Here is a 27,948-nt window from a genome sequence, read left to right on the forward strand (position 1 = left end):
TAGAAAATCGTATGCACATAAAAATCCACATTTATATAGTCCAAAACCCTTGTATAAATCTGTGATAACTCCCAGCTATTCACCCACCAGCATTATCTGGATACCAGACTAAAAGTGATAAACGTCTGGCGTTAAACATATCCCGCTAACAAGAAGGAACAGAACGGCATTCATGAAACACTGAATCTCTGTTGAGGCAAATTAAGTGACCGGCAGGGCCGAGCCAGTCAAACGCTTCACTGTTTAAAGATGGAGACCAAACCAAATTACTGTTTACAGAGAAAGCGAGAACATAATTTAGATCTAGTAAGGCTGAAAACTCTAAAATCACGTCAGAACACGAGTAAAAACAGAAAGCAAAGATACAGAAAAAGAAAGTGAACCTTTAATCAGACACGTAGACATGCTGCGGTGCATTTACCTCGAAAGTCGGATTTGACGGCGTTCCAGTTCCAGTATCCATTACGATAATTTAACACAATCTTTCTTAACATTTTCAAAAACTTTGAAAAAAAGACTGGTAGAGTAATGCTTTATAGTAGTTTAAGTAGTTATGGCAAATCCAAAAAATGTTTTCACTGCATGCCCTATTTTACCATTGTTATGATGGCGTTCTAATTAAACATTACGATAATGTTATTAATTAATATTTGTTAATATTTTCAAAAAACAAACTAGTTAAAGCCTTTTTTATGGTAAATCCGTCAAAATCTGTTAGCATTGCATCTTCCTAAATACAATGAAACGTCTAAATGTCTACAGATTTTGGAGGTTGGACAGTACTGTGTTTATGGTTGATTTATTAAAACACAAATAGATATAAAAGCTAATCAATTGTATCATCAACTGTATAACCTAAACTGAATCCATGGGGTTGGTGAGTAGAAAATATTGATATCAGAAATCAAGAAAAATAGTAAAAAATAATAATCATGACTAATCGATCAAATTATCAGCAGATTAATCGACTACTAAAATAATCATTACTTGCAGCCCTAACTCACAGTATCACAAAATATATTGCTTTATAGCTAATCGTGACCCCTGTATCATGATAACGTGCATCATATCGGCAGGTTCTTGACAATACACAACCCTAATAATTATCTGATTAGGAAATTTGACTTTTGTTGGGCGGCATCCCATTGTAAATGTTCTGTCTGGAAATGCAATGTGCTTTTTAAACATGTCTGCTGTGACTTAATATGTTAAACAGTGAGTGTCTGTAACTGTAACTGATCCTCACACTGCTCCAGGTCTTTACCCAGCCGAGCGCAGTCCGGATCAGCCGAGTGAGCTCCGCTGCTGCTGCTGAAGCTGGAGTGGCTCAATCAGATGGATTTATAGGAGCCGTCACATAGCCCAGTGTTTGTCATGAAAAATGACGGGGCTAAATGGGTCTCGTCCCACAGTGCTGAGAGTCAATAGATCACGGCTACTAAAAGTCCCGTCAGCCAGGACACACTGAAGGCTGGAGATATTTACTGGGCCGTTGTTTCCGCTAATGCAGCAGCAGCAGGACGGCCTAAAGCCTAAAGCTACCGTCAAACTCAAAGACAATTCAGTACAATTCAATACAGGATACTGTATCTCCACTGTGGAGCCCAAACTTCTAATAATTTTCACATACTGTATTGTGTTACCTGTGTGCAGGTTCTCGCTGGAAGTCCATGTCTAACCAGGAGAAACAGCCCTACTACGAGGAGCAGGCCCGCCTGAGCAAGATCCACCTGGAGAAGTACCCCAACTACAAGTACAAGCCGCGGCCCAAGCGCACCTGCATCATTGACGGGAAGAAGCTGCGCATAGGCGAGTACAAGCAGATGATGCGCTCGCGGAGGCAGGAGATGCGACAGTTCTTTACCGTGGGGTAGGTGCACAGTGAAGAACACCAAGACTAGACTGCAGGGACTTTATTTAGACGGCCGTCGCACGCGTCACGCATCGCCCAAAAATCGCTGTGGATCGTCGATCAGCGACTGTGCGCGGTTCAATTCCTGAGAGAGCCACAGTGCTTTTATTAATACTAGGGATTAGGAGTGCGCGATATAGCCTTAAAATAATACCACGATATGTCAGAGTATTTCTGAGAAATGCACCGACATTTTTTTAATTAATTAAAAAAAATAATCTAATGCAACAGAATAAATATTAAAGTATTATTTAGTATAAATATAACCATTTGTAAGTATTTGCATCTATTTGGTATACAACAACTTAAAGACTTACAAGGATTTTTGTATAAAATTATAATAGTGTAACTAAACAATATAACAAAAATAAAATATTACAAGTATAGCATATTAAGTGCATATAAACAAACAGAAACTATTAAAATAAAATACAAGTATGGAGGTTTTAAAATGGACGGAGTTTAAACATACTAAACGCTAATGAACCACTTCTGACACCAATCTTCACTGAATTAATCATTAGAAATCAAAACTGTTTCATTCATAATCCATACAGTATTTTGCACGACAAATTAAATGAATTCATATTTTCTTACACCCAAAAAACTAAAATTAAGTACAATAAATAGTAAAATAAATGCTTTCAAGAATATGTATATTTTTTCAGGTTGTCAAACTTTTTTGCTGATATTATTGTTATTCCAGAAATGAACTTTTTAATGACACCACTGAATCACAATTAGCTGAATCAATGTTAATATATAATGTTAATCACATGTTCAATAAATGTTATTTTTTAATTATTGTAGTTTACAATTAAGGGTTGGCGATATGGGCTTAAAATAATGTTTGATACATGATATTTCAGGGTATGTTTTGCGATAATAAATTAGTATTCAAATTTAATTTAGTATAACGTATTATAGATGATAACTTTATCTTAATTTTTTTTATATTTATATTTTCTTACACTCTATACAAATCCAAAAATTTTGTAAATTTCCATATATTGGAATTAAAATGAAAAAAATGAAGAAGATATAAATATCCTAAATAAATAAAACATAAAGTTGCTTGTAGGTGATGGATGAGGAGAAGCTGATTAACAAATAGAACGTATTTATTATAGATAATAAATAATCTAGACACTATGAAACGTCTTTAGCTTGATTTACGACGATTTACCTTAACGTTGGCGAGAAGCGTCCGGCGTGCGGCGGCCCAGACGACAGGGGAGGCAGCTAAACTTAAGGGCTAAATACACCGGCTTTACTTTAATACAGTTTTAGAGTTTTAGGGAAAGCAGAGAAAGAAGGGAACCAAAGTGTCAGGGTCCAGCAGCGTGCTCTGAGCCGGCTCTGCGCACTGTGCCCGTGACCCCTGTAATCAGCCTGATTGCAGTAATATACCGCTGTAGCTCGTTAAGCCATGTCTGCTATGTTATATTGCCTGTGCACTTAATTTTAATGAACAGCCTTTTAAAGCAAACAAGCAGGCTGCCTTTTTTTTGTTGATTTAGTTTTTTTATTTTGTTGTTGTTGTGTACACACAGGCTGTAGTGATTAGCTATGTTTGGTAACCTTAAATCTAAGACTTAAGGTTTTAATACTTTAATAATAAATTAGAAATAATAAGGAATAAAAATAGTAAAAAAATAAAAGTACTAATTTTAAATCAACATTTAATATATATTTAAATAAAATCTATATGTAAAACAGAAAATTCTATTATAATTAATTATAATCTATTATAATAAGAAAAAAGATAAAAGTAAAGTATAATGTAATATGAATATAAAACATTAGAATAGGCCTGTCACAATAATTGCAATATCGATTTATCGTACAATAAATGAACGTGGCTTCAATCATTTTTGATAATCGTGATATTTTTCGTCTATTGTGTTAATTTGTATGTTTTTTTCACATATAACAATGAACAGTAATTTAGCCAGCCATGCTTCAATAAATAAATAAATAAAGTGACTCCATACACAAAGTGTGGACTAAAGTAGGTGTAGAAATAAGTATATTTCTAATATAAACTAATTATAGTACACCATTACTTTAAAATTTGTTGTCTTTAAAAAGTCTATAATTGCTTTTTTTTTATATGCTATTCTTTTATTATTACGTCAGTGGCATTTAGTCTCAGTCTTTAGTCTTAAAATGACTCAAAAATATCGTGTATCGCAATAATTTTTTAGGGACAATATATCGTCCATAAAAAAAAAAGAATCGTATCGTGACAGGCCTACATTAGAATTATAAAAAAATTATAATTTAAAACAATCCCAGGCTTTCTGATGGTGATTAGAAGCTAAAAGTTTAAAATGACAGAACGCTATTGATTGGTCAGATTGAGACAGACAATAGCAGGATGTTAAAGTTAAGTGTGCACATGTTAAAAGGCTGTAGGGCAGCTTGTCTGCAGGCTTGGCTCGGTAATTTACAGCAGTGTGGTCAGCAAAAGGGAAGCCCACTCCAGGTGTTCCCACTTCGCCCGAGAGAGAAATACGAGCGCTGGAGTATCAATCAGTCCGCTTAAAGATCAGGCCTTACCTCTCCAGCTCCAATTGCCTGTGTCGCCGAACGCCGAGCGTCGTTCTCGCAATTATTCCCCAAACTGTTCCGTCGTAACTAATCCGAGATCTTTTTCGCAGAACCGCTGGCTGCCGAGCGTTCCCCTGCCGAGAGCAGTTAAGCCGAGGATTTCGCTCACTGAAGTGCTGAAATAGAAGACGTTTAAGGGGAGGCCGCTGCTGCACTACTGCGCTACCGAACGTTCTTTCCAGTCTCCAATTCCCTCCGCCTGTAATTGTTTTCCTTTATGGGTGCTAAACTTGTCATCTTCCTGACGATACCTCTTAACACTCGCACGGCTGAAATTCTGGGATCTTGATGACATTACCCCTCCTGCCGTCAGAGCCAAACGTCCATCAGAGAGCCATCAGTCAACTTTCACTAGTGCATGTAAAAGCATGACAGAGAAAGGCGCAACTGTACAAAACGAAAAAGAAATGAATAAATCTACTCAACTTTCTCAAGATATAACCTTATGACCACCTCCATGATTATAGTTATGAATCTCTGCTTCTCTGCATACTTTATTGTTGGCCTCCTCTTCCTTTCACTCTGTTCTTCAATACTCAGGCACATACTAACTTTAGCAGCAAGCTAGCTTACATACTAACATTAGCAATGAGTTAGCTACCATTAATGGAGAGAGAACCAAGTTAGCCAGAGAGCTGGCTAACGCAACCGGAGAGATAAATAAGGATAGCCGGAGAGCTAGCTAATATTAGCGGTGAGTTAGCTACATTACCGCGGAGAGAACTAAGGATAGCGAAGAGCTAGCTAACATACTAACATTAGCAATGAGTCAGCCACTTTACAAGAGAAAGAAATATGGTTTGCGGAGAGCAAGCAAACGTTTACGGGGAACTAAGCTTAGCGGAAAGCTAGCTAAGGTTACTGTGAGAAACGTAAGATTAGCAGAGAGCTAGATAACATTATCGATGAGAGAAAGAAAGATAGCCGGAACCTAGCCAACATTAGCAACGAGCTAGCTAACATACTAATGTTAGCGGTGAGTTATCTAACATGGAGAGCTACCGGGGAGAGAACTAAGGTTAGCGGAGAGCTAGCTAAGGTTACCGGGGAGAAAACTAAGGATAGCTGGTAAGCTACCTAACATTAGCGTCGAAGTAGCTACTTTACTGGGCAGAGAACTAACATTAGCGGAGAGCTAGCTAACTGAAAAACATGCTTTTAATGTGTTTTTTAAAGTGTTCTTTCAACGTAATGCTACTTACATGTTATGTTGGGTCTGTTCTGCATCACAATCAGGAACAAATGGGAAAGGTTAAGTTTTGATTTCCAATACAATATATAATTATGGCTAATTTTTGGGGTCTTCAATTATATTATGTAGGTTTTTAATGCAGAGAAACAGGAACAGAACTACAGTCTGTAATTATACATAGAGCCAAAAAAAAAATGTAGAAACAAGGAGGTGGTCATAATGTTATGAGAGTGATTGTAGGTACTATTCATTAAATGAACATTAACCTAACAATAGACACTAGGTGGGTCACAGCAGGGCAAGTGGGGGGATCGAGAGCACGGTTAACAGGGTTTGACCCCTAATAAAGAAAATCGCAGCTTCAGTCATTCTAGAGTTAGTGGCGAATACGTGTGAACGATAAAAAGTGATTGGCGTAAGTCTCTTTACCTGTAAATCTCTCCCTCTCTCATATGTTCTCCTCTCTTTCTCGTCCCGATTCTGTCTCAGGCAGCAGCCACAGACTCAGCTCCCCATCAGCACCAGCGCCGGTGTGGTCTACCCTGGCGCCATAACGATGGCGACCACCACGCCCTCGCCCCACATGACCTCAGACTGCTCCAGCAACTCAGCCAGCCCCGAACCCGCCATCCCCGTCATCCAGAGCACCTTCGGCATGAAGATGGAGCCCGGCACCATGGTGCCCAGCGACCCGGTCAACGGCGAGGACGAGATGGACATGTACGAGGACTTTGAGGACGAGCCCAAATCGGACTACAGCAGCGAAAACGAGACACAGGAGCCCGTCAGTGCCAACTGAGGACGCCATCCTTTTACTGGAGCGAGGAAAAAAAAAAAAGTACTGAAGGAGATTAAAAATGATAATGATAACGATGATAATATAAAACTACAGAACATTTTTTTTTTAAAACGAGAAAGAAAAGAAAGGAAAGGAAAAGAAAAGCGAGAGAGCGCAAGAAATTGAAAAGAAGAGATGGGAAAAAACTTGTTTCTGATTATAATATTAATAATAATAATAATATTAATATTAATAATAATATATAATTTATTAGGAGAGCCTGCATGCACAATGTGGCTCCCACAGATTCAACAGCTACTTGGTCTTAAATGTGTTTTTTTTTTTTTTTTTCTCGAGTGTGAAGCTGAGTTTTTGAACGTGTTTTATTTTGGTTTTTTATTCTTATAATCTTATTTTAAACTTAATTTTTAAGTATGTGTTTTACTTATGATGATTATGATGATGAATGATGATAAATGGACATTTAAACCAATTAGGATTACTGCCTGTATTAAAAAAACAAATATATAGTTATGGGAGGACAGACAGGACCTTTGATATTAATGAAATAATGAATTATTATGAAATTATAGCTCTCACAGTCTTACTTTTTTTTGTTCCATTTTTTCATATGGATACTTAATTTTTTTTTGTTGTTTTTGATGGGGTTCTATATATATTTCTATTTCTCTCAGGTATGCTGTGCCAGCCAACAGCTTGTGAATGTTTTATTTTTCTCTATTTTTCATTTGAACGTTAACTATTTAAAATCAGGAATGACAGCGTTTTTGAACTATTGAATTAATATAAATTCATAGAAATTTGAGAAAATAAATATCAATCAAGTCCTTAAACACACAAACTCCTCAAACTCCCAACTTAGTTTTTTTTTTTTGTCTTAGTTCGTATGATTTTCTACGTTTTTTTTCTTTTTTCTTTAATGATTATGATTTTGTCACTACATTTCTAGTCTACGAGTTCAGTCGTGCCAAACATTGCATGTAATTTTATTTTTGTCCTTCTAGTGTAAATCCTTTGAAATTTGACTTAAAAGTTTAAAAGTCTTAAAAGGAAGAGACGGCATGAGTCGGAATGAGTCTTAGACAATCCTTTGCTCAATCTCATCAAACTCAATCTTATCAAACTCAATCTCAATCTCATCAATCTCGAAAAACCCAATCGCTTCAACTACCGTAGCAAAAGTACTCAGGAACTTAGCGCTAATGGAAGCAGTGCTAGATGCTGGAATTTAATGAAAATTTGCTTACGATTTCCACCGTTTCTCTCAGACATCCCAAATGCAGTGACCACCTCCTCCTCCTCCTCCTCTTCTTCAGCTCCGGCCTCCTTCATCCCTCCTCCTCCTCCTCTGGTCCAGTCTTACCCCAGTCTTACTAAGTTCTTAATCAGAGTGATTGTAATCTGGCCAGCATGCCAAGGGGCCAAAGGCATCCAATCTGTGAAATTGGAAAGGCAGCAAAAGGCAGCTTTGGTGGCATTACAATCACAAATTGCTGTTGTACAATAAAGTACAAGCACTTTCTGTTCGAATCCTTGGGAATTCCCACTTATTTTTTTACTTCTTTTTCCTTTTTTTAAGGCTAAAGAACATTTAAAGTCCTTAAAGGCTTTTTTTCTTACACTAAAGCCTTTCAGACAGACATTGTAAACCGTAAATCTTAAAAAAAAATTCTTAATCGACACGAGAAAGTCTTAAAAAGCAGGGCATGCATGGTTTGTTTCATTGGTTCGTGCAAAGTAAGTGTTTAAAATAAGTAAAATAAGTCTTAAGGAATAAATATAGGATATATATAAATATATATCCAGTTTATCTTGGTGCTTCAGGCCAGTGTTTATTATTGTTACTTTTATTTGTCTTTCTTTTATTCTGAGGGCATATAATAAAGAGTGCCAAAATATTTTTTTAACAAATTGCTACCATGTATATCGATCTATATAACTATATATTAGGGCTAGGTGATATTGTAAAAAAAATAGTAATAATAAGAACCATAAAAATAAAAATTTGGATATTCTAATATATGAGTAAATCTCTATTCTGATTTGTTGTTTTGTTTGTTTTTAATTATAAATCAATAATTTTTCTTATTTTCAAGCATTATTTTGCCTATTATTTTAATTACAATCCAGTTATATTTCAAATAAGAGGCAAAATAATAAAAAAAATTGCCCCATAACTGTTTGAGGAATTCCCTCGTGCAGCTTATACATTTATATAAATATATAAAAGATGTACAAAATGTTAAATATTTTGAAAATCACATTAAAACAATAATACGGTTACTTGAATTAATTTAATTTACTGCCCAGCACTATTACATATGTATACACTGCTCTATACAATATAAAACAGAATAATAGTAAAAAAAAAAAAACATGCGGCATTGCACAAGCTAGACAAAATATATATATATATATAAAAAAAAAAGTTCTCTTTTTTTTTTTTTTTTTTTTGACGATCACCTACATCTATACCATTTCGGGCTAGAGAGATGCCCTGTGTCAGGATTAGATATTTTTTTTTATTACATAATGTACAAATATTACATTATATCTACTTGAAATATAAAGCAATTAGGAGCAAAATATGAAATTCACTGCAATTAGAAAGAGTTCCTAAGTAAAATAATCTTACACTTAAACAATGCTTACTAAGAAAAGTAAGATTAAGTAAGATATTTTTTTTTGTGCATGCCCAGCCTTTGTTAGGAAGCATAAATTTTCAAGAGAGTCAACGCACAATAAAACTAGTGTACAGCCAACATCAAAACTGTTTAAGTTTAATTTAGCTATTTTAATGTTAGAAGAATAGCAAGCAGCTTTTTTACAGAAGGTGGAGAAAACATAACTTAACCATATCAAGTTATCCTTCAAATATAAATGTCATCTTTTAAAAAAACATTAAAACATTAATTTATCACCTGAAATTAGATATTTTTAATAGCTAAGATTTTAAGATTATTTTTTTGCCATGTGCACGCCCAGCTTCTGTGTTGGGAAGCAGAAATATTAATTTTTGCTAATTTATTAGGATACCGCTCTCCTGCAGTAGCAGGCATCCAGAATTTGGCTTTGATCTGTTTGTTTTGTTGTTTTGTTGTCATGGTTAAAGCCGTCAGTTCTGTCCCCGCTCTCAGTGAGTCGCGGCGTGACTCCATCCTTAAAACAGAGCGCGAGAGAATGCGAGACGCAGAGTGAGATAATGCGAAAGAGAGCGAGTGAGCGCGAGTGACGGAAGGACGGCCAAGAGGCGGGCAGCGGTCAGGACCTCTTGTTTGAGGCCGTGGCCCAGCGGTGAGCCCCCCGCGGCGCCGGGAGCTCTGCCCACCTCCATCTCTCTCCGCACTGCCCTCGCCTCACCTCTGCCCAGCGGCCGCCCTGCCCCGAGAGGCTGCCATCTGGCTCCCGCCACAGGTCCGCGCCCGCGAGAGGCGACCGAACAATGGGGCAGGGGCGCCCTGACAGTTTATTGTGCTCCCTCCATCAAAGTGCAGCGGAGAAAAAGCCAGGAGCAGCCGGGAGCAGCCAACGAGGTGCTGGCGAGCAGATGGAACAAGTAGATCAAGCTGTGGGGGATTATTAAAATGACTGACGAGTCGGTATCATCTGAAACGCGGCATTATTAATGCATGATGCCTGCTATTTTCCCCTTGCCCTTGAACCTTGAGTCTTTTTTCCACCCTCCCATCAGTAAACCGGCCATTAGAACGGATGGAAATGGCCGGCGCCGGCCTCTCGCGCTCTAACTCTAAGGGCATCTCACAAAACAATATTATTACGTTACTTTGCCTCGATAACATCAATTACCATACTTTATATATTGCAAAACTTTAATTTTATATAATAATTCTCAGCATCTGTGTTACTTAAGAGTATAAAAGTCTCCTAAATCAAATAGTAAATAGTAAAAGTATTAATACGATATATCGCAATTTCAATATATTGTCCCATCCCTACTGTGCATAGCCACAGAAAAACACATCAAAATAGCATTTCTGTGATATTAAATATATTTACACATAGCTCTGAAATACAATTCAATTCAATATAGAGCTGGGCAATATTTTTAAAGTATTTTAACAATAATGATACTCAACATATAGCAGGACTTGAATTCTCTACGATACACGGAATCTGTTTAACTAAAGAGGATAAAATACTACTAAATAAGCAAATACCAGGAATTTCAATATAAATATTCATACTTGACACCAAGTATCAATGCGATATATCGCAATAACAATAAATTAGTCCACCCCTACTGTGAATAGCCTCTAAAAAAAGGTTAATACGATTCCATACTATAGAGCTGGGCAATATGTTAAAAGTATTTTAATATCACGATATTCAACGATTCAAAGACATTTTCTTCATACACGATACTTGTTGCAATGTCTCGACATGCAATCAAAATTATGCTGCATTATTATTATTATTAGAGAACAATACCTAATTTATTTACCGTCTAATGTGCTGGATCTGGGTGATGCTGGACACTGCATTGCCTCTAAAAAGGTTTAAAATGTTCAAAAACGTACTAAAGATAGCACTTAGTTCTGCTTAGTTCTTGCGAAGCATTTTCGAGGCATTGATTTTACTAACTATTATGACTCTAGGTCCTGAAAAACATTATATAAAACAACAAAGCTAGGAGCTATATGTATAAAATATGAGGCTGTATCACGATATTTAAAGATTTTCAGGCATTTTTACAATACGCAATCAAAGTGCTGGATTATCAGGGGGCTGGGTCTGGAGGTTCTGGTCACTGCATTGCTTCTAATAAAGGTCAAAAAGTTAAAAATGTTATAGTAAGCGCTTAGTTATTTATAGTTATTGACTATTTTTACAATTAATCCCAACATTTAACACCAATTACAGGCATTCACTGAATTTTAATGATCGAATTACATGGATTTACTTCTTAAGTCTTAAGAAGTTCTGAGCACTTCTTTACGTGATTTGATTTTTTTTTTTTTTTTTTTTACGTTTACGGAAAAAATTGAATCATCTATTTATATAGTTTAGCAAGTACTTTTAGTTTTTAAAGTTTTTTTCATTTTATTACATAACGAGATAAACAGTCAGTGCTTGTTAGAATGGTAGGGTTGCCCCTCAATACAGTATGCTGTGAGTGTGTGTGTGTTTTTTATTTTTTATTTTATTTTAATTATTTTTTTTGTTAATTCTTGTTACTTATTTCCTAGGCCAACATGTTGTTTTTAAAGCTGTTTTTAAATCTGTTTGCTGGTAGTAGACTGGTCGACTGGTCGTACGTTTGTTGTTTTGTACATAATGATTTCCCTGACCATGCCAAACCAATTCTCGAGGCTGGCTTGAGGTTGATGGATGAAAAAGGACTGAACAAAAAAAACTCAAGTTTTTGTTCGTTTTTTTGTTCGTTTTTTCTCGGGACTGAAACTTGATTGCGCTTGTATAATGGGGAGGTGTTTCGGGTGGGGAGGGGTAGTTTAAATAAGTAATTTTTTTTTTTTTAAATCATCATCAACGCCAACAAGAAGAAGTAGAAGAAGAAGAAGACGACAACAACCAATCGAAATCGATTGTCGACAGTGAGACAATGAGACAGACAATGATGCTTCATACTCAAGTGTTACAAGCACTGGATATAAATGGTATTTTTTATCAATTCTGACTAATGTGAAGCCAGCCGTCGTGTGCGAGGAATATACGAAAAAAAAAAAAAGAATTCTACGCGAACAAAAGACAAAAAGTGACCCGTCTGGATCCGTGGGCACGGCCCTCGCTCGCCAGATTCGAGTCATTTCTCTTTTCTCTCGACTTATTTTCTTTATTTATGCAAAGACACGTGATGAATGGACACTTTGTTTAAGCTCCAGTGCTGCCTAAGGGAGAAAAAAGAGCAGTATACTCGACAGAAGGCTTCTTGCATAGAGACTGACCGCTCGGCCGAGACACACCGGACTTCAAACAGCGCGCAACAGCATCTTTAATCGGTCATGTACGTTTTTTTCGTTTGTGTTGTATATTGTATTTGAACCTATATAGTGCTTATAGACATTTTATTGTATTTATTAGCCAGTGTTGGCTCTAAAAAGTGTCAGTACATCATAATAATAATAAAAAAAAGGACAATCAGTGGAAAAATGAGAAGAAGAAGAAGAATCGTAATAAACGAACACAGTGACAACTGAAGCTGAATTGGAACTCAAAACGTCGATCTTGTTTTTTTTTTTAATTCTGGATAATTTTGGATCATTTTTCGGGTAACGAAAAGTGAAAGAGTAAAAAAAAAAAAAAAGCACCATCTCACCTTCTTCAATGTTTTATTATTTTTTTTAATTTTTTCCTTTTTGTTTTTTTTGTTCTCAGAATCTGTAAATATAACATGAATAGGAAAACGATAGGAGATTTCTATTTTTGTTCACGGATAGTTACTGAAGTATAGTAATTTAATAAGTATTTCACTGTTCATCGGTCATTTCTTATTATTATTATTATTTCTCTCGCATTCATTTGTTTCATTTGTGTGTGTAAAAAGAGATAACAAAAAAAATGAAAGAAAAGAAAAGGAAAGAAAAGTCACTGACAAGTCACTGTACCTCATGTAGATGCTGAACTGACGTCCCCCCCGTCGATCGAACAGTATTGGATGCAGCTCGCGGCTCCCAGGCTCTCCTCACTCAAACGCTGTGTTTCAGTGAACCTGACGTCCTAATACGATGTCCACTCCTGTAATTTTACATGAATTCGTCAGCCTGTGAGAAAAAAAATTCAATAAAATATATTAAAAAAAAAAAAAATCACGATAATATCAAGCATTTCATGCAATCAGTGTTTGGTTGATTTGATTTGAAAATAGCAAAAAAATGCTAAATGCTAGTTAAAAAAAATAATATACAGCTCTGGAAAAAAAAATGAAAAAATAAAATAAGAGACCACTTAAAAAAAAATATGATGATTTTCTTAGATTTTACCAAATTGAAAACTCTGGAATATAATCAAGAGGAAGATGGATGATCACAAGCCATCAAACCACCAAACTGAACTGCTTGGTGGTTTGAAATTTTTGCACCAGGAGTAAAGCAGCATAAAGTTATCCAAAAGCAGTGTGTAAGACTGGTGGTGGAGGAGGAGAAGAACATGATGATGCCAAGATGCATGAAATTAAAACTTTTGATTGATTTCTGAATTTTTCTTAAAACTTTATAAAAATGAACTTGTTTTCTTTCCATTTCTCATTTTCTGCTGTAAATAAATGCTCTAAATTACAATATTTTTATTTGGAATTTAAGAGAAATGTTGTCTGTAGTTTATAGAATAAAACAACAATGTTCATTTTACTCAAACATAAACCTATAAATAGCAAAATCAGAGAAACTTACAAGGTTTCTTATTTTTTTTTAATCCAGAGCTGTAAATTACTACTCAATCTATTATCCAAGTACCTGTAAATCACCAGCTTCAACTTAACTAAACAATTTGACTTTATATTATCATCAAACAACTTTAAAAAAATAAGCATCCAGCATCGTCGCCTGAAAGCAGCAGAAGTGAGGATCCTGGTCGGCCCAGTTGTTCAGATTACAGGTTTATGGGGATGAACTATATCAACAATATTGCTAAAATATATATATATTTATTAATGCTGAATAATGCCGACCCATTCTGTGCATTTGATTTGATGTGATATCGTCATTATCATCCTCCTCAACATTATGTCTCAATGTCGCTTTAATTTAATTAATTTTTTTTTTTTAGTGTTTAGTCAGTCGATGGATGACTAAATAAAAAAAAAAACACACACAACAGTAACAGTAATAATAACAATCATAATTATTACTATAATAATCCTGTCCAGGTTTATTAGCTCTAATTAGTTCAGATTAGCTCAGATTAGTTCAGATTTCCTGCCACAAGCAGCAGCAGCAGCAGTAGTAGTCGTCATTTATTTGTGTTAAAATTCATAACTATCAAAAATCACTGCCATAAAAAAAAAAAAGACATAAGAGAAAAGCCAAGTAGGTACAACAACTGAAGACAGCTAAATATATATATAAAAAAAAGAAGTGTGTCTGTCTCTGTGGTGTTTCTACTTATTACCTTATTACTGTAATTCTTTATCTTTCTTTTCATTTTTATTTTTTATTTTATTTTTATTTTTTTCACATTTCTTTTACGTCATTGGAAAAAACGTACGTTTGTGATGTATATTTGTGGGATTGTTCTTTGTTAATTTAATCAGCACAATTCACTGACATGCTGGACTGACATGCTAGCTGCTGTTCAGAAGAGTTTAAAAAAGAAAAAGAAAGAAAGAAAGATGAAAAAGAAAGAGAGAAAGAAAGGAAAAGTGTTGGAAAAGTCGGGAAACGTTGAAAAAGTTTGCTGTCAGGGACAACTTCTTAACGATAATGCTGTTGTCAATGGTACTCTTGCTTTGTAGAATATTATATATATATTTTTTGTTTTTTCTTTCTTTTTCTTTCTCTATTCGTCTCTCAAAGCAACACACTGTGCGTGGTGGCTCCTCTGTCGCCAGGGCCACTTTTACTCTTTATGATTTGAATCCCGCTGGCAGCCTGATAAAATTAATTTTAATATTAATATTAATAATAATTTTTGACTTTTTTTTTTTTTCGTTTTTTGTGTTTCATTTGTTCGTGGATTAATATTATATATTTTTTTTTTCTTCGTTTTTTTGTTTTATATTATTTCGTTTGGCGTAGAGACCGGTTTCTCGGCAGGTACCCAGGCCCATGGCAGGTACTGTTCGGGCGTTAGAATAAGATAATAGAAATAGTGTCTGTTGCTGCTTTGAGAAAACAAACAAAAAAAAGAACAAAAAAAGAAAAAAAAATAAGTCTAAAAAATGTAAATAGTTTATCATATCTTGTACAGTCCAGTGTAAAGTTTTTAATTGAACTTTAAAAAACGAAAAAACAAAAAAGGTTGCCATCACATTTGTGTTCACATTCTTCTCTTTATACAGTACAAAGGACAGCTATTTGCTAAGGATATTATTGTTACAAAAAAAAAAAAAAACAAAAAAAAAGGTACTAAAAAAAAAAAACATAAAATAAAAATATTTTTTGCTTGGCTTCAGTATGTAAACCAGCAACTTCTTGGTTTCCATGTGCAGTATTGACGTGAGGTAAACTAAAGGTAAATTAATTCTGCAGTTGTATGTTCAGAGACGAGTCTTCTCTGTAATGGTAGTATTAATTAATTATAAGTGAAATATACCAGATGAGTGACACATTTTGGTGTATTTAGGCACCTTAGTGGATTGTACGATTATCTAGGCCGTCCTCCCCTTCGCACGGAGGAGGCGTTTTTTTCGGCATATTGTAATGTAACACCATTTCTACAGTATACTCAATCCATTGATGTACAATGGCAGAAGAGGGAGTTCCTGCCTGTTATTGATCATTTACCTCAAGAGTTTCCTCTTTTTCCATAAAGAGTACATATACACACACATGCGCACACAAACATACACATATATACACACATACATACAGATATACACACACAAACATACACACACAAACACACACAAACTACAATAAAATCGTCTCACCATCACTCCATCTTTTGTACTGCTGTTGACACTTACAAATTAAAGAGACATTTTGTTTAAAAAAAAAAAAAAACTGTGTGTGTTCGATTTCTTCTTTTTCTTCTTCTCATGTTTGAGTAAAATGAACATTGAACAGGTTGTTTTATTCTATAAACTACGGACAACATTTCTCCCAAATTTCAAATATATATGAAAATATTGAAAATAAAAAAATGGCTGAAAAAACAAACAAACAAAAAAAAAAAGATAAAAAGATGCAGAGCTTTCAGAACTCAAATAATGCAAAAAAAAACAAGTTAATATTCATGAAGTTTTAAGAAGAGGTTAGAATTGTGTACAAAGCTATCAACCTTTGTATACACAATCAATATGGCAAAATTATTATATAACAATATTTAAAGACACAATGCACAGTATTTATCATATTTCTGATATTCAAACATTTTCATGAACAGTACACTGATTCCTATTTAATGTATGCTGCACATCACCCAATTAAATAAAGATTAATTTAACAAGGTAAAGGAATGTACGGTTGGGTCGGTGTTGTATCATTGATATGCTTATAGAATTCAATATTTGGTGGAATAACCCTGTATTTTTAAATCCCAGTTTTCATGCATTTTGGTATAATCATGTTCTCCTCCACCAGTCTTACACACTGCTTTTGGATAACCTTATGCCTTGTGATCATCCATCTTCCTTTTGATTATATTTTAGAGGTTTTCAATTTGGTAAAATCAAAAAATCTTTATTACGATAATATAATAATAATAATAATAATAATACATTGAAACAATTCATGGCTTTATAATTTTATTCAACATTACATTACATTTGTAGGGTTTCTCACAGCGCTTTATAGTTAGGGTGGCTGCCTTGATAACAAATGCCCCTTCTATTATTGGCAGCTGCTGGTTAAATAATATATATTTTACTACTCCATCTGTCACCTACTGTTATTACTATTACTCTTGTCTATCAACAAACAAGAAACGTTAAATCACCAGCTCCACCTTAACTTAACAATTTAACTTTATATTATCATCAAACAACTTTAAAAGCAGTTTTTCTTTGTTATATTCCTCAAAAATTCATCACTTCTACAAAATTAAAAAAATCACTATAAAAGTCACTATACCTCATGTAGATGCTGAACTGACATCCCCCGTCAATCGAACAGTACTGGATGCAGCTCGCGGCTCCAGCCTCTATATGTGATGGTTCAGTTCATGCTGGTTCACTTTTACGTAAATTTGGCAGCCTGTGATTAAAAAAAAAAAAATCAATAAAATATAAGGAGAAATCACATAATATCAAGCACTTCATGCAATCAGTGTTGGGTTGCTATAACTGTAGGGTTTCTCACAGTGCTTTAAAGTTAAGGTGGCTGCCTTAACAACAAATGCCTCCTCTATTACTGGCAGCTGCTGATTAAAAAATATATGTTACTACTCCATCTATCACCTGTTATGGTACAGGAACATTATTATCTATCCACAATCAAGAAACAGTAAATCACCAGCTCCACCTTAACTAAACATTTTGACTTTAAACACCTTTAAAGCAGTTTTTATTTGTTATATTCTTTAAAATTCAGCAAAAGTGAGGATCCTGGTCAACCCTGTTGATCAGTTTATGGGGATAAACAATATTAAGAATACTGCTAAAATATACATATTAATGCTGAATAATGCATAGTCCATTAAATAAAAAAATATATTGATTATCATCAATGTCTCAATGTTGCTTTTTATTTCAATGTTCAATGGATGACAAATAATAAGAAAAATGATAAAAATAATTATGATAATAATGACATTGTTTAAAAAACATTCCTTTTTTTGCAAAAATAAACATCCATGAATAGTGCTGAATGATACGGCAAAAATCTGTATCACTATATATTTCTTAATTTTGGTTAATACAATACAATTCTGATACTAATATAAACAGTATTAAAGCCATCAACCTTTGTAGACACAATCAATATGGCAAAATTATTATATCACAATATTTAAAGACACAATGCACAGTATTTATTATATTTATGATATTCAAACATCTTATTTAATGTTTGCTGCACATCATCCAATTAAAAAAAGATTATTTTTACACTGTAAAGGAATGTACGGTTGGGTCGGTATTGTATCATTGATATGCTTATTGTCAATTCTATAAGAAAATGTATCATGATACATGAAAAATATCAATATATTGTCCAGCTCTGCCCACAAACATGAAATAAATGTTAAGCCTAGTCTTGGTCTAGGTATATTTAGTTATATCTAGCAAAATATACACCTAGATAATGATAATATATTTGAATTATTCAAAAATGTGTTAATAAATCTCTTATACTGTACTAGTCTGCACTTCTTAAAGTATAAAATATGCTTACTTAATATATTAATGGATAATATATATTTAAGGTATTAAATGTATCATATCAGAGAAAATATCAAACAGTGCACATTAGGGGTGGGCGATATGGCTCTAAAATAATATCACGATATTTCAGGGTACTTTTGCGATAACGATATACTTGGCGATATAGGAAAACAGAAAAATTATTCATTAATTTCAGGAATATAGCATATTAGTATAACAGTATAATCATAATGTGGCAAAATAAATAATTTTGCATAAAATAATATAATGCAGCAAATAATATTGCTGAATATTTTCATGCATATAAACTGCAAACTAAAACTATAAACTAAAACAATTATACAATAAATACACTCAAAGCTTCACAGTAAATAATAGACTACTTTTAAGAAAAACCATCCCTATTATCACGATATGGACTTTTAATATCATGATATTTCTGTGTCACAATATATTGTATACGATATAATATTACCCACCCTTAGTGTACATATTTCTAAAGCATTTATTAATGGGTATTTAATGTAAATAAATAAAAAAAACTTGTTAGATGGGCAAAATTAATTTATATTTACATTGGTGGAGTAATTTACTTAAAAACTAACTGTAACTATTATTGTATTCTTTATGTTTGTAAGGTGTAAGTTAGGTCTGGCAGACTAGAGCCTTTTTTACTGTGATATAATATCTCAGGGCCGTTTCTATGTTTTTAATGAGAATATTTTAATGTGTTGAGCTGCTGAATTTAACCAAGAGTTAGATATTTTCACGATTCACAGTATTTCATATACTGATGTGCAGACAAGTGACATTGAAATACAGCATTGGCAGATTCTTCTATTCTGATATTAAAAAGCTCTTTATTGAACAGTACACTGATTTTTATTTAATTTCTGCTGCACATCATCCAATTAAATGTCTGTAATATCATGTGTCTCAGGGTACTCCTTTTTTTATGTTTTCAGCAAAAGAAAAATTCACACTGTTCTCATTTCCCATTATATATCTACTAGAGACAGATTATATCTGTCCAGTAGGGGTGGGCGATATGGCTCTAAAATAATATCACAATATTTCAGGGTATTTTTGCGATAACGATATACTTGGCGATATAGGAAAACTAAAATAATGAATTAATTTCAGGAATATAGTATAATAGTATAACAGAATAATCATAACGTGGCAAAATAAATAATATAGCATAAAATAATACAATGCAGCAAAAAATATTGCAGAATATTTAGTGCACGCATATAAACTGCAAACTAAAACAATTATACAATAAATACACCTAAAGCTTCACAGTAAATAATAGACTACTTTTAAGACAGAACAGCTCTATTATCACGATATGGATTTTTAATATTGTGATATTTCTGGGTCACGATTTATTGTATACGATATAATATTGCCCACCCCTACTGTACAGTATCATTTATTTTACTTTACGATACTCTTGGTGATATGACAAAACACTGAATTAAAAAAATAAATTAAGAATGCACTACTGCAACAAAATAATTTTTTTATTTTTAATTAATTAAATTTGTATTTTATAAATATATATTCGTTCCTCATATAAGAGGTAATTGGCTGTTCAGGTACAATTTAACTTGATTTATTACCCAAAAGATTACTACACTTATTAACTAATGCTAATATCTGCTGCGGCTTTATGCTAAAATAATCAGAGGATCAGAGAATATTACATGGTTTGTTGTGACGCATTTTGTTGAATCTGTGGTTTTCCTTGTGTGAAACCAAACCAAACCGAGGGGGAAACAGGTCCAAGTTACCGTATTTTTCGGACTATAAGGCGCACCGTATTATAAGACGCACTATCAAAGAACGCCTATTTTCTGCTATTTTTCCATACATAGGGCGCATCGCATTATAAGGCGCGTTAAGTGACACTAGAAAGGGTGCCTATATCAAAGTGAACAGGGGTGGTGCCATGTTTCCCTTCCCCCACCGGGGGTGGTCGCTTGCCGGTGGAGCGTCTCAGTATATATAAATCTAGCTCTTTCAAAGTCAAACGAGTGCTGGATATTAATCTACACAGATTCCTCTCCTGAAAACTGTTTATTTGGGTGAGTAACGTGCTTCAGTTTATTTACAGTAAGCTTAGATTTCCAGATGTCCACTAAGGCTTGCTGCACCAGCGTTAGCATAGCTATCCGCTAGCACGCTAGCTAGTCACCTAAACTAGTAAAGTTAACCCAAACTTAAACGACAGCGTTACACTGAGTAATCCTGCGTGTTCTGGTAAGACAGTGAGATATTAGCTAGCAATTCGTCCCCCGTAGCTTGTTTTAACACTGTAAACAAGCAGATTACAGGCTGATAAAACTCACCTCTGAGAGAGTTAGCGCTTAGCATCTAGCTAATGCTAGCCAGGCAAAGCAGCACAGACTTACAGGCCGATAACTCACCTCTGAACGGTGAACGCTTAGCGATTAGCATCTAACTCTAATAATACTGCTCCAGCAGTATTAAAAGTGCTAAATTTAGAAAATACTGATCTCTGAACAGTGAAAAAGCTAGCTAGCTAAGCGGTTAGCATCTAGCTAATGCTATTGCTGCTCTGCACGGAGTGTGTGTTTACTGCTCCTTACACCTGACGGGTAAAATTTAGATAATACTGATCTCTGAACAGTGAATAAGCTAGCTAATGCTATTTGCTGCTCCAGCCTCGGAGCTGCACGGCTCTGGACTCTGTATAGCACTGAAACTCTGTATAACGCTGCACGGAGTGTGTGTTTACTGCTCCTTACAACCTGACGAGTAAAATTTAGATAATACTGATCTCAGTGAATAAGCTAGCTAGCTTAGCGGTTAGCATCTAGCTAATGCTATTGCTGCTCAGCCTCGGAGCTGCACGGCTCTGGACTCTGTATAGCACTGAAACTCTCTATAACGCTGCACGGAGTGTGTGTTTACTGCTCCTTACAACCTGACGAGTAAAATCCATACAAAAGGCGCACCGTGTTATAAGACGCACTGTCAATTTTTGTGAAAATTAAAAGTTTTTAAGTGCGCCTTATAGTCCGAAAAATACGGTAATTAAGTTCAACTTATTAAATGATTCGGACTGGAGAAGTTAACTACAGGTGTAAAAACACCATTAGACTAAGCTTAGACCTTTAACAGGATGACAGAATAGGTCCTAAACAGCTCCAAGTATAGTATTCAATGTTCTGTTGGTCATGTGCAAATGCTGACCTTATTTTAAACCATAAAAGTAGCAGTTTTTATCAGAAGTGTTGTTTAATTATGGTGTTTAAATTCCCCACTAAATGGGGAATTAAACTTTAAAACTACTTACAGTAGCTGTGTCCCAAAGTCTAGGCTGCAGTTGAGGTAGAGGTGGATCCCTGGTAGGACTGTCCAATGAAGACTTCAGCTCAGAAACCTAAAAAACAGAAAAACTTAAATACATGTCACACTTGTACACTAACATTTGTAGTAAGTAATCATGAAAGGCTGGACATTTATCAGTCAAAGCACTACAATTAATAAGGGCAATTACAAACACAACTGAACTGACAAGGCTACCAGGTAAGCACCTTTCTCTAGATAAAAATGTAGTCAAGTCAATGTAAAACATCTTTATAAAAACTTGGAACAAAAGATTTACACATTGACTACATTTAAAAAAAAAAAGTACATTTACTTCCATATACAGATTTTTTTTCAGTAAAAATTGGAATAAAATATTTTTACATTGACTACAATTTTACATTGACTAACATGTACATATTTTTTTGTAAAACTTGGAACAAAATATTTTTTTCACTCAATAAATTTTTACTTTTTTTTTTTACATTTTCTACAGATCTTTTTACAAAACTATTAACAGACGTTAATATATACCGATTTTTTTTTTTAACTTGGAACAACGTAAAATGCATATCATACTTGTACACTAACACTTGTAGTAAGTAATCATAGAATGTTTGACATTTAAAAGCACAGAAGATTTTTACACTGGCTTCTATATACAGATTTTTTTGTAAAATTTTGGACAAAAGATTTTTACATGAATTATATTTTTACCTTTTTTACATTGACTTCCATCTACAGATTTCTTTGTAAAAAAATGGAATAAAAGATTTTTACATAAGATTACATATACAGTTTGTTTTTCGTACAAATTGGAATAAAAGATTTTTGACCTTCATATACGTATTATTTTGTAAATCTTGGAACAAAAGATTTTTACATTGACTACATTTTATTTCCTTTTTAACATTGACTTCCATATACAGATTTTTCAGTAAAAAATGAAATATAATATTTTTACATTAAATTACATATAGTTTGTTTTTCGTAAAAATTGAATAAAATATTTTTGCAATAGATTCCATATACAGATTTTTTTTCTTTTTTTAACATTGGCTTCCGTCTACATATTTTTGTAAAGTTTGGAACAAAGATTTTTACACTCACTAATTTGTTTTTTTTACAATGACTTCCATATACAGATATTTTTTTTTTTGTAAAACTTGAAACAAAAGAATTGCATTGATTTCCATCTACAGATTTTGTAAAACTTGAAACAAAAGATTTTTACATGGACTACATTTTGACTTACATACAGTTTTTTTGCAAACCTTTGAAATAAATGTTTTACACTGACTTTCATATATAGATTTTTTTTTTTTTTTGTAAAACTTGGACCAAATGATTTTTACATTGACTACATTTTTTTGTCACTGACTTCCATATACAGATTTTTTGTAAAACTTGGAAAACAATATTTTTACAGTGGCTTTCAGCTAGAGGCTGTTTTTGCAAAACGTTGAACAAAAGATTTTTACACTGCCTTACATATACAGATTGTTTTGTTGTAAAACTTCGAACAAAATATTTTTACCCTAACTACTTTTATTTATTTACTTATTTTTTACTTTGGCTTCCATATACAGATTTTTTGTAATAGTAACACTGCTAGGTTACATACACCTGGGTGAAAATTGTTTGATATGAAGGCTTAAATAGAGCTAGTTAGTGTTAACTAATACTTTAAACACTAAAATAAAGATAAATTAACACAGAAAAGATCCATAACAAACAGGTTAACTTACCAAACACAGGTGCTGCAGGTGGACGGAGGTCAATTCTCAGTTTATTCTTCTTTCTTTAGCAGGTAAAAAGATTCTGGAGCTGTGGAGAGTTAATCAGAACTTAGTATTTTATATAAAAGCTACTTATACAGCTAGTTAACGTTTATTAATGTAGTTAATTAGTTAAATACCTAGTTATTTAGCCTAGCTAACCTCTTTCATACAGTAATATAATGCTAATGCTAATTAGTGAGCTAGTTAGCGCGGTTAGCGGTGAAGCTAACGCTAACCTGAGGGAAGAACTAGCTATCTTTAGCTAACTAATTACTACCTTAACTAAACTCAGTAACTTATATTTTTCCATAAATATAATTAATAAAAAGCTGTATTAACGCGCTACACTAGCTAACTGTATGTTTAATAGTATATTAATGTAGTTATTTACCTGCTATTTTCCGCGCTGTTCGGCTCCGGTTACTGTAATAAATTACAGCTAAACTAACCTGGTTAACTAACACAGCTGCAGCTAATCTAGCCTGCTATACCCGACCTCACCACTGCAGCCCGGGGGCGCTGTTTCCACCGTTTACATTTTCTAAATTAACGAATTAATGATTTTATTTATTTAATTATTATTTATTTACATGTTATTTTTATCTATTTGTTATTTTATTCAATTAATTATATATTTTTTAACGTTTTAATTCATTCGTTTGTTTTTATTTATTTAATCTTAATTTTTTTATTTATTTGTTTTTTTTTAATCTATTTTATTTTTATTATTATTATTAGAATTTTAGTTTTATTGGACTTTAGTTCTTACATAACATCTTCAGTTTTTTAGTTGTGTACAGACAGCACCGTTTAAAGTGATGTGCAAGCTGTTTGTTGCTTTACGTTTAATTTAATATTTTTTTATTTATTTTTATTTATTACTTATTTATTTTCACATCTATATATTTTATTGTATTTATTTTTACCTTTTTTATTATTCGTTTTTTTTCAGTTCTTACATAATTTTCAGTTTTTTTTATTGGAAACAACAAAAAAAACCTTTACATTTAACTTCAAAATGTTTTTTTTTTTTTTTTTTTTTTGTTATTAGAACATGTACAAACAGTATACAGGTAGTTAGCTCCAGTTTGAAATTCATTCTAATAATATATATAAATAAAAATAATGAAGGTGTCAGGGGGAATACTAGCTAAAAAACTTTACGAACACAGTGCACATATTCAACGTTTTAACAGATTTTTTTATTTTATTTATTTTTAGAGAATATATATATAATAATAAGTCTTATGTATTGTTTAGTTGTTTTTAAAATCAATACATTCAGTTTAAAAAAAATCAGAGGGGAGAGAGCATGACGACAGCATACATGTCAATACATGAATGTATGAATATTGAAATATTTTGTAATATAGAATTAAATTAATTTGATAACATAAGAAAAACATAAACAGCAACAAAAATAGTAAAATAATACTGTAATGTACGCACAAAATTAAACTATATTTGAAATGTAGATGTATAGTTTTGGCATTGGGCATTATTTACTTTCTCTATACATTTCTTCATAAAAGTAATTTCCCTTTTTAGTGACATATCAACATTTATTTATAACATTTTATATACATTTTGCTAAAATATGATATATTTTTAAGAGCTCTATATACATGCTACTTTGTATGAATTAAATTGGATAATATAATAAAAAAAACAATGGAAGCCCATTACTAAAGCAAATTAAATTAATATATATATATATATATATATATATATATATATATATATATATATATATATATATATATATATATTTAAATGATGTTTCAAAATATTAAAGAAAGGTCAGCTTTTGCTGGTAACTAGTGTCTGATGGTCTGAGCTGGTCTCCCGGTTTTCACATGTTTTTTTTTTATTATTATTTCTTTATATATTTTGTTTTTTGACTACTTTTTGACCAGTGAAATAGACAAGAAAAAACATAAATATATATTTTAAAAACACTACATTTGAAAGGAAATGAAATTCCCTTTTTAAATGCTGAACAATATGAGGCAGGTGCTTTTAATGATATGGCTAATCTCTGTAAATCCTACAGTATATTTGTTTATTCCTAGTTAAAAGTAAATGCTGAACACAGTGAATGTAGTGAAGCAGAAACTGTAAAGTAGCTCATTAGATCTGCTGGGCTCTGATCCTGGAGGGTTCAGGTATCTCACTTTGATGATTTACGTTTTCTAAAACACACTAAATACACTGATGAGCTGAATTGGGGGGTTTGGGGACCGTAAATTAGACATGTTTGCATTAGACATTGCTTTTTTATCAACTAAACATGTTACAAATACACTGAATGTCCCAATATTCATGCACGCCACTTTTAATGAATGCATTCAGCCACTGCTAATATGGACGTGCACTTCTTCATTAGAGGAGCAGGTACCCAGGGCTACAGACTAACTTTCTCACAATAGTTCCAGAACCATCCTAAAAAATACTATATAATTGTTCCGAAATTCTATACGTATATTTCTATAAATTCTATACTATATAAATTCTATATTATATATATATATATATATATATATATATATATATATATATATATATATATATATACTATTTCTGTTGTATTTATTTGTGTATTTTTCCTCAGCCATTATATCACTAGTTTTGACTATATGCTCCTATTCCTCTTCTGCTGTTTCCAGCAAGCTGATTGTCTCTATGTAAAAAAAGGCAGGGCTTTATCCATAAACAGATTGTGTTCTAATCAATAAAACATCTCCCAGTTACATTTCAACTTCATAAACACCTTACGCAAATTTGCCATCCTAAAAGTGCTTTAATTTTGTCCTAGGTGCTATTTTTACTGTCCCCGGAACGATGGGACTATGTTAGCCTATGTTAGAGCCCTGGTATGTTCCGGTAACAACAGTTATTATTTTTTTTTGGACAATATAATAACTGTCCCTTAATGTATGAAACTGTTATATTTATACTAAATACAGTTTAAAAATATGTTTCATAATTTGTTGCAGTAGTTTATTTTATTTTAATTATTATATACTTTAAAAAATCTATGTTCTGTCATATAATTCAATATAATATAATATAATATGAATTAATATAATATAATTTTGTAATATAATTTTATAAAAACAAAAATAACCAGAAATATTTTAATATTATTTTAGAGCTATATCGCCCAATCCTAGTATACAAAAAGCTTTAAATAATAATTCACATTCATTTTTGCATTTCCAAAAATGAACTTTTCTTTGGAATGTCCCAAAAATAGGTCAATAGAGTTTGTCCATTTATTGTGCAATGATTCAATCTGTCTTATCCTAACCTATCTCATACACCTGTGCAAGGCATGTCGTAGCTCTCATAAGCCACCAACCCCACCAACAGTCTATTTTCATACTTTCCACCTGCATCATTAGCAAGAAATACAGACAAACCAAGTCTCCCTGAAGCTGCGGGAGTCTCCTGCATTTCGGTAGTGGCTCCCTGATGCCCGCGAGTCACATATAATCTCCCTGAATTCAGAACGAGTGCCCCAAACGCGCTCACAGGCCACAGACTTTTTTCTCTAATCGCGTGTGGGAAGGAGAGAGAGGAAACAGAGAGGGTTCTGATTGGCCTGTTCTCTGCAAAGAGTCTGTGAGACAGCCAATCAGTTTTTAGTGTGGGCGGGCAGTGTTTTTCCCCCCTCCCGGACGGGATTTGTTCAGTGAGTGAGAGAAAGCAGATCATGGCGGAGGCAATATTAATAATTATTGTAATATGATATGAAATGTTTTTGATGTTGTGCAATTTTTTGTAATATGTTAACTGTCAATAAAGGCTTTTTTTTCCAAAATCTCCCTGAAATCAACTTTTGCAACTTGGGATGTCTGGAAATAGCAAGAATGCTTCTGAATATATCTACACTGATGGGTGTGGTGGTCTGGAAATGAGGAGTGTTCAGGTAAATTTCTGGTATATTGCTATTTTGAAAAATGAAAACCACAGGTGCACCACTGACTGAAGTCAGACGTTCACTATTACATCAACATTAAACAGAATAGCAAATAAAATAACATTGCTGTTCCCGTAAATAAGCTGCTGGAGCTCCTTCACAGCGTCAACCAGCAGCTCAGTTTCATCTGAAACGTTGGACACGTTCAGATAGCTGCGCTGTTAAAATAGCAATCCGCCAAAGTCAAAGCTCACCTGGCTCTTAAGGGAAATGGACAGTGACACTCTGATTGGTTTATTGTTTTCCGTTATTTTATTATTTAACCACACCTGTGATTAAATAATTTTGAGACGCGCAAGGTGTACTTTTCACGCCGTTACGATAGCAAAGACACACTAACATGCCCCCAAAATCAAGCTGCACAGTGCACAGTT

The 27,948-nt window shown here is 33.4% G+C and overlaps 1 protein-coding gene and 1 long non-coding RNA gene across 8 annotated transcripts in view; one reads left to right on the top strand and one right to left on the bottom strand.

Moving 5' to 3' along the window:
* Positions 1-12,226, top strand: part of sox6 (SRY-box transcription factor 6) — a 356,852-nt gene extending 344,626 nt beyond the window's left edge. For 6 of the 7 annotated variants that reach the window (XM_049465976.1, XM_049465978.1, XM_049465980.1 and 3 more), the window contains 2 exons: positions 1,654-1,870; positions 6,207-12,226. In XM_049465976.1, coding sequence (XP_049321933.1) covers positions 1,654-1,870; positions 6,207-6,516 — 527 coding nt within the window. In that variant the 3' untranslated portion in view covers positions 6,517-12,226. The remainder of the gene's footprint in view (positions 1-1,653; positions 1,871-6,206) is intronic. The other variant, XM_049465982.1, reaches the window with a different exon arrangement.
* Positions 7,443-24,093, bottom strand: LOC111192554 (uncharacterized). Its single transcript, XR_002650005.2, has 6 exons — positions 23,984-24,093; positions 23,560-23,638; positions 21,798-21,884; positions 17,223-17,345; positions 13,101-13,256; positions 7,443-7,952 (listed from the first exon to the last, which is right to left on the bottom strand). It is a non-coding gene; the product is annotated as an uncharacterized LOC111192554 (long non-coding RNA).
* Positions 24,094-27,948: the final 3,855 nt, after the last annotated feature.

Source organism: Astyanax mexicanus, chromosome 16 (genome assembly GCF_023375975.1).
Source record: "Astyanax mexicanus isolate ESR-SI-001 chromosome 16, AstMex3_surface, whole genome shotgun sequence".
NCBI classification, from domain to species: domain Eukaryota; kingdom Metazoa; phylum Chordata; class Actinopteri; order Characiformes; family Acestrorhamphidae; genus Astyanax; species Astyanax mexicanus.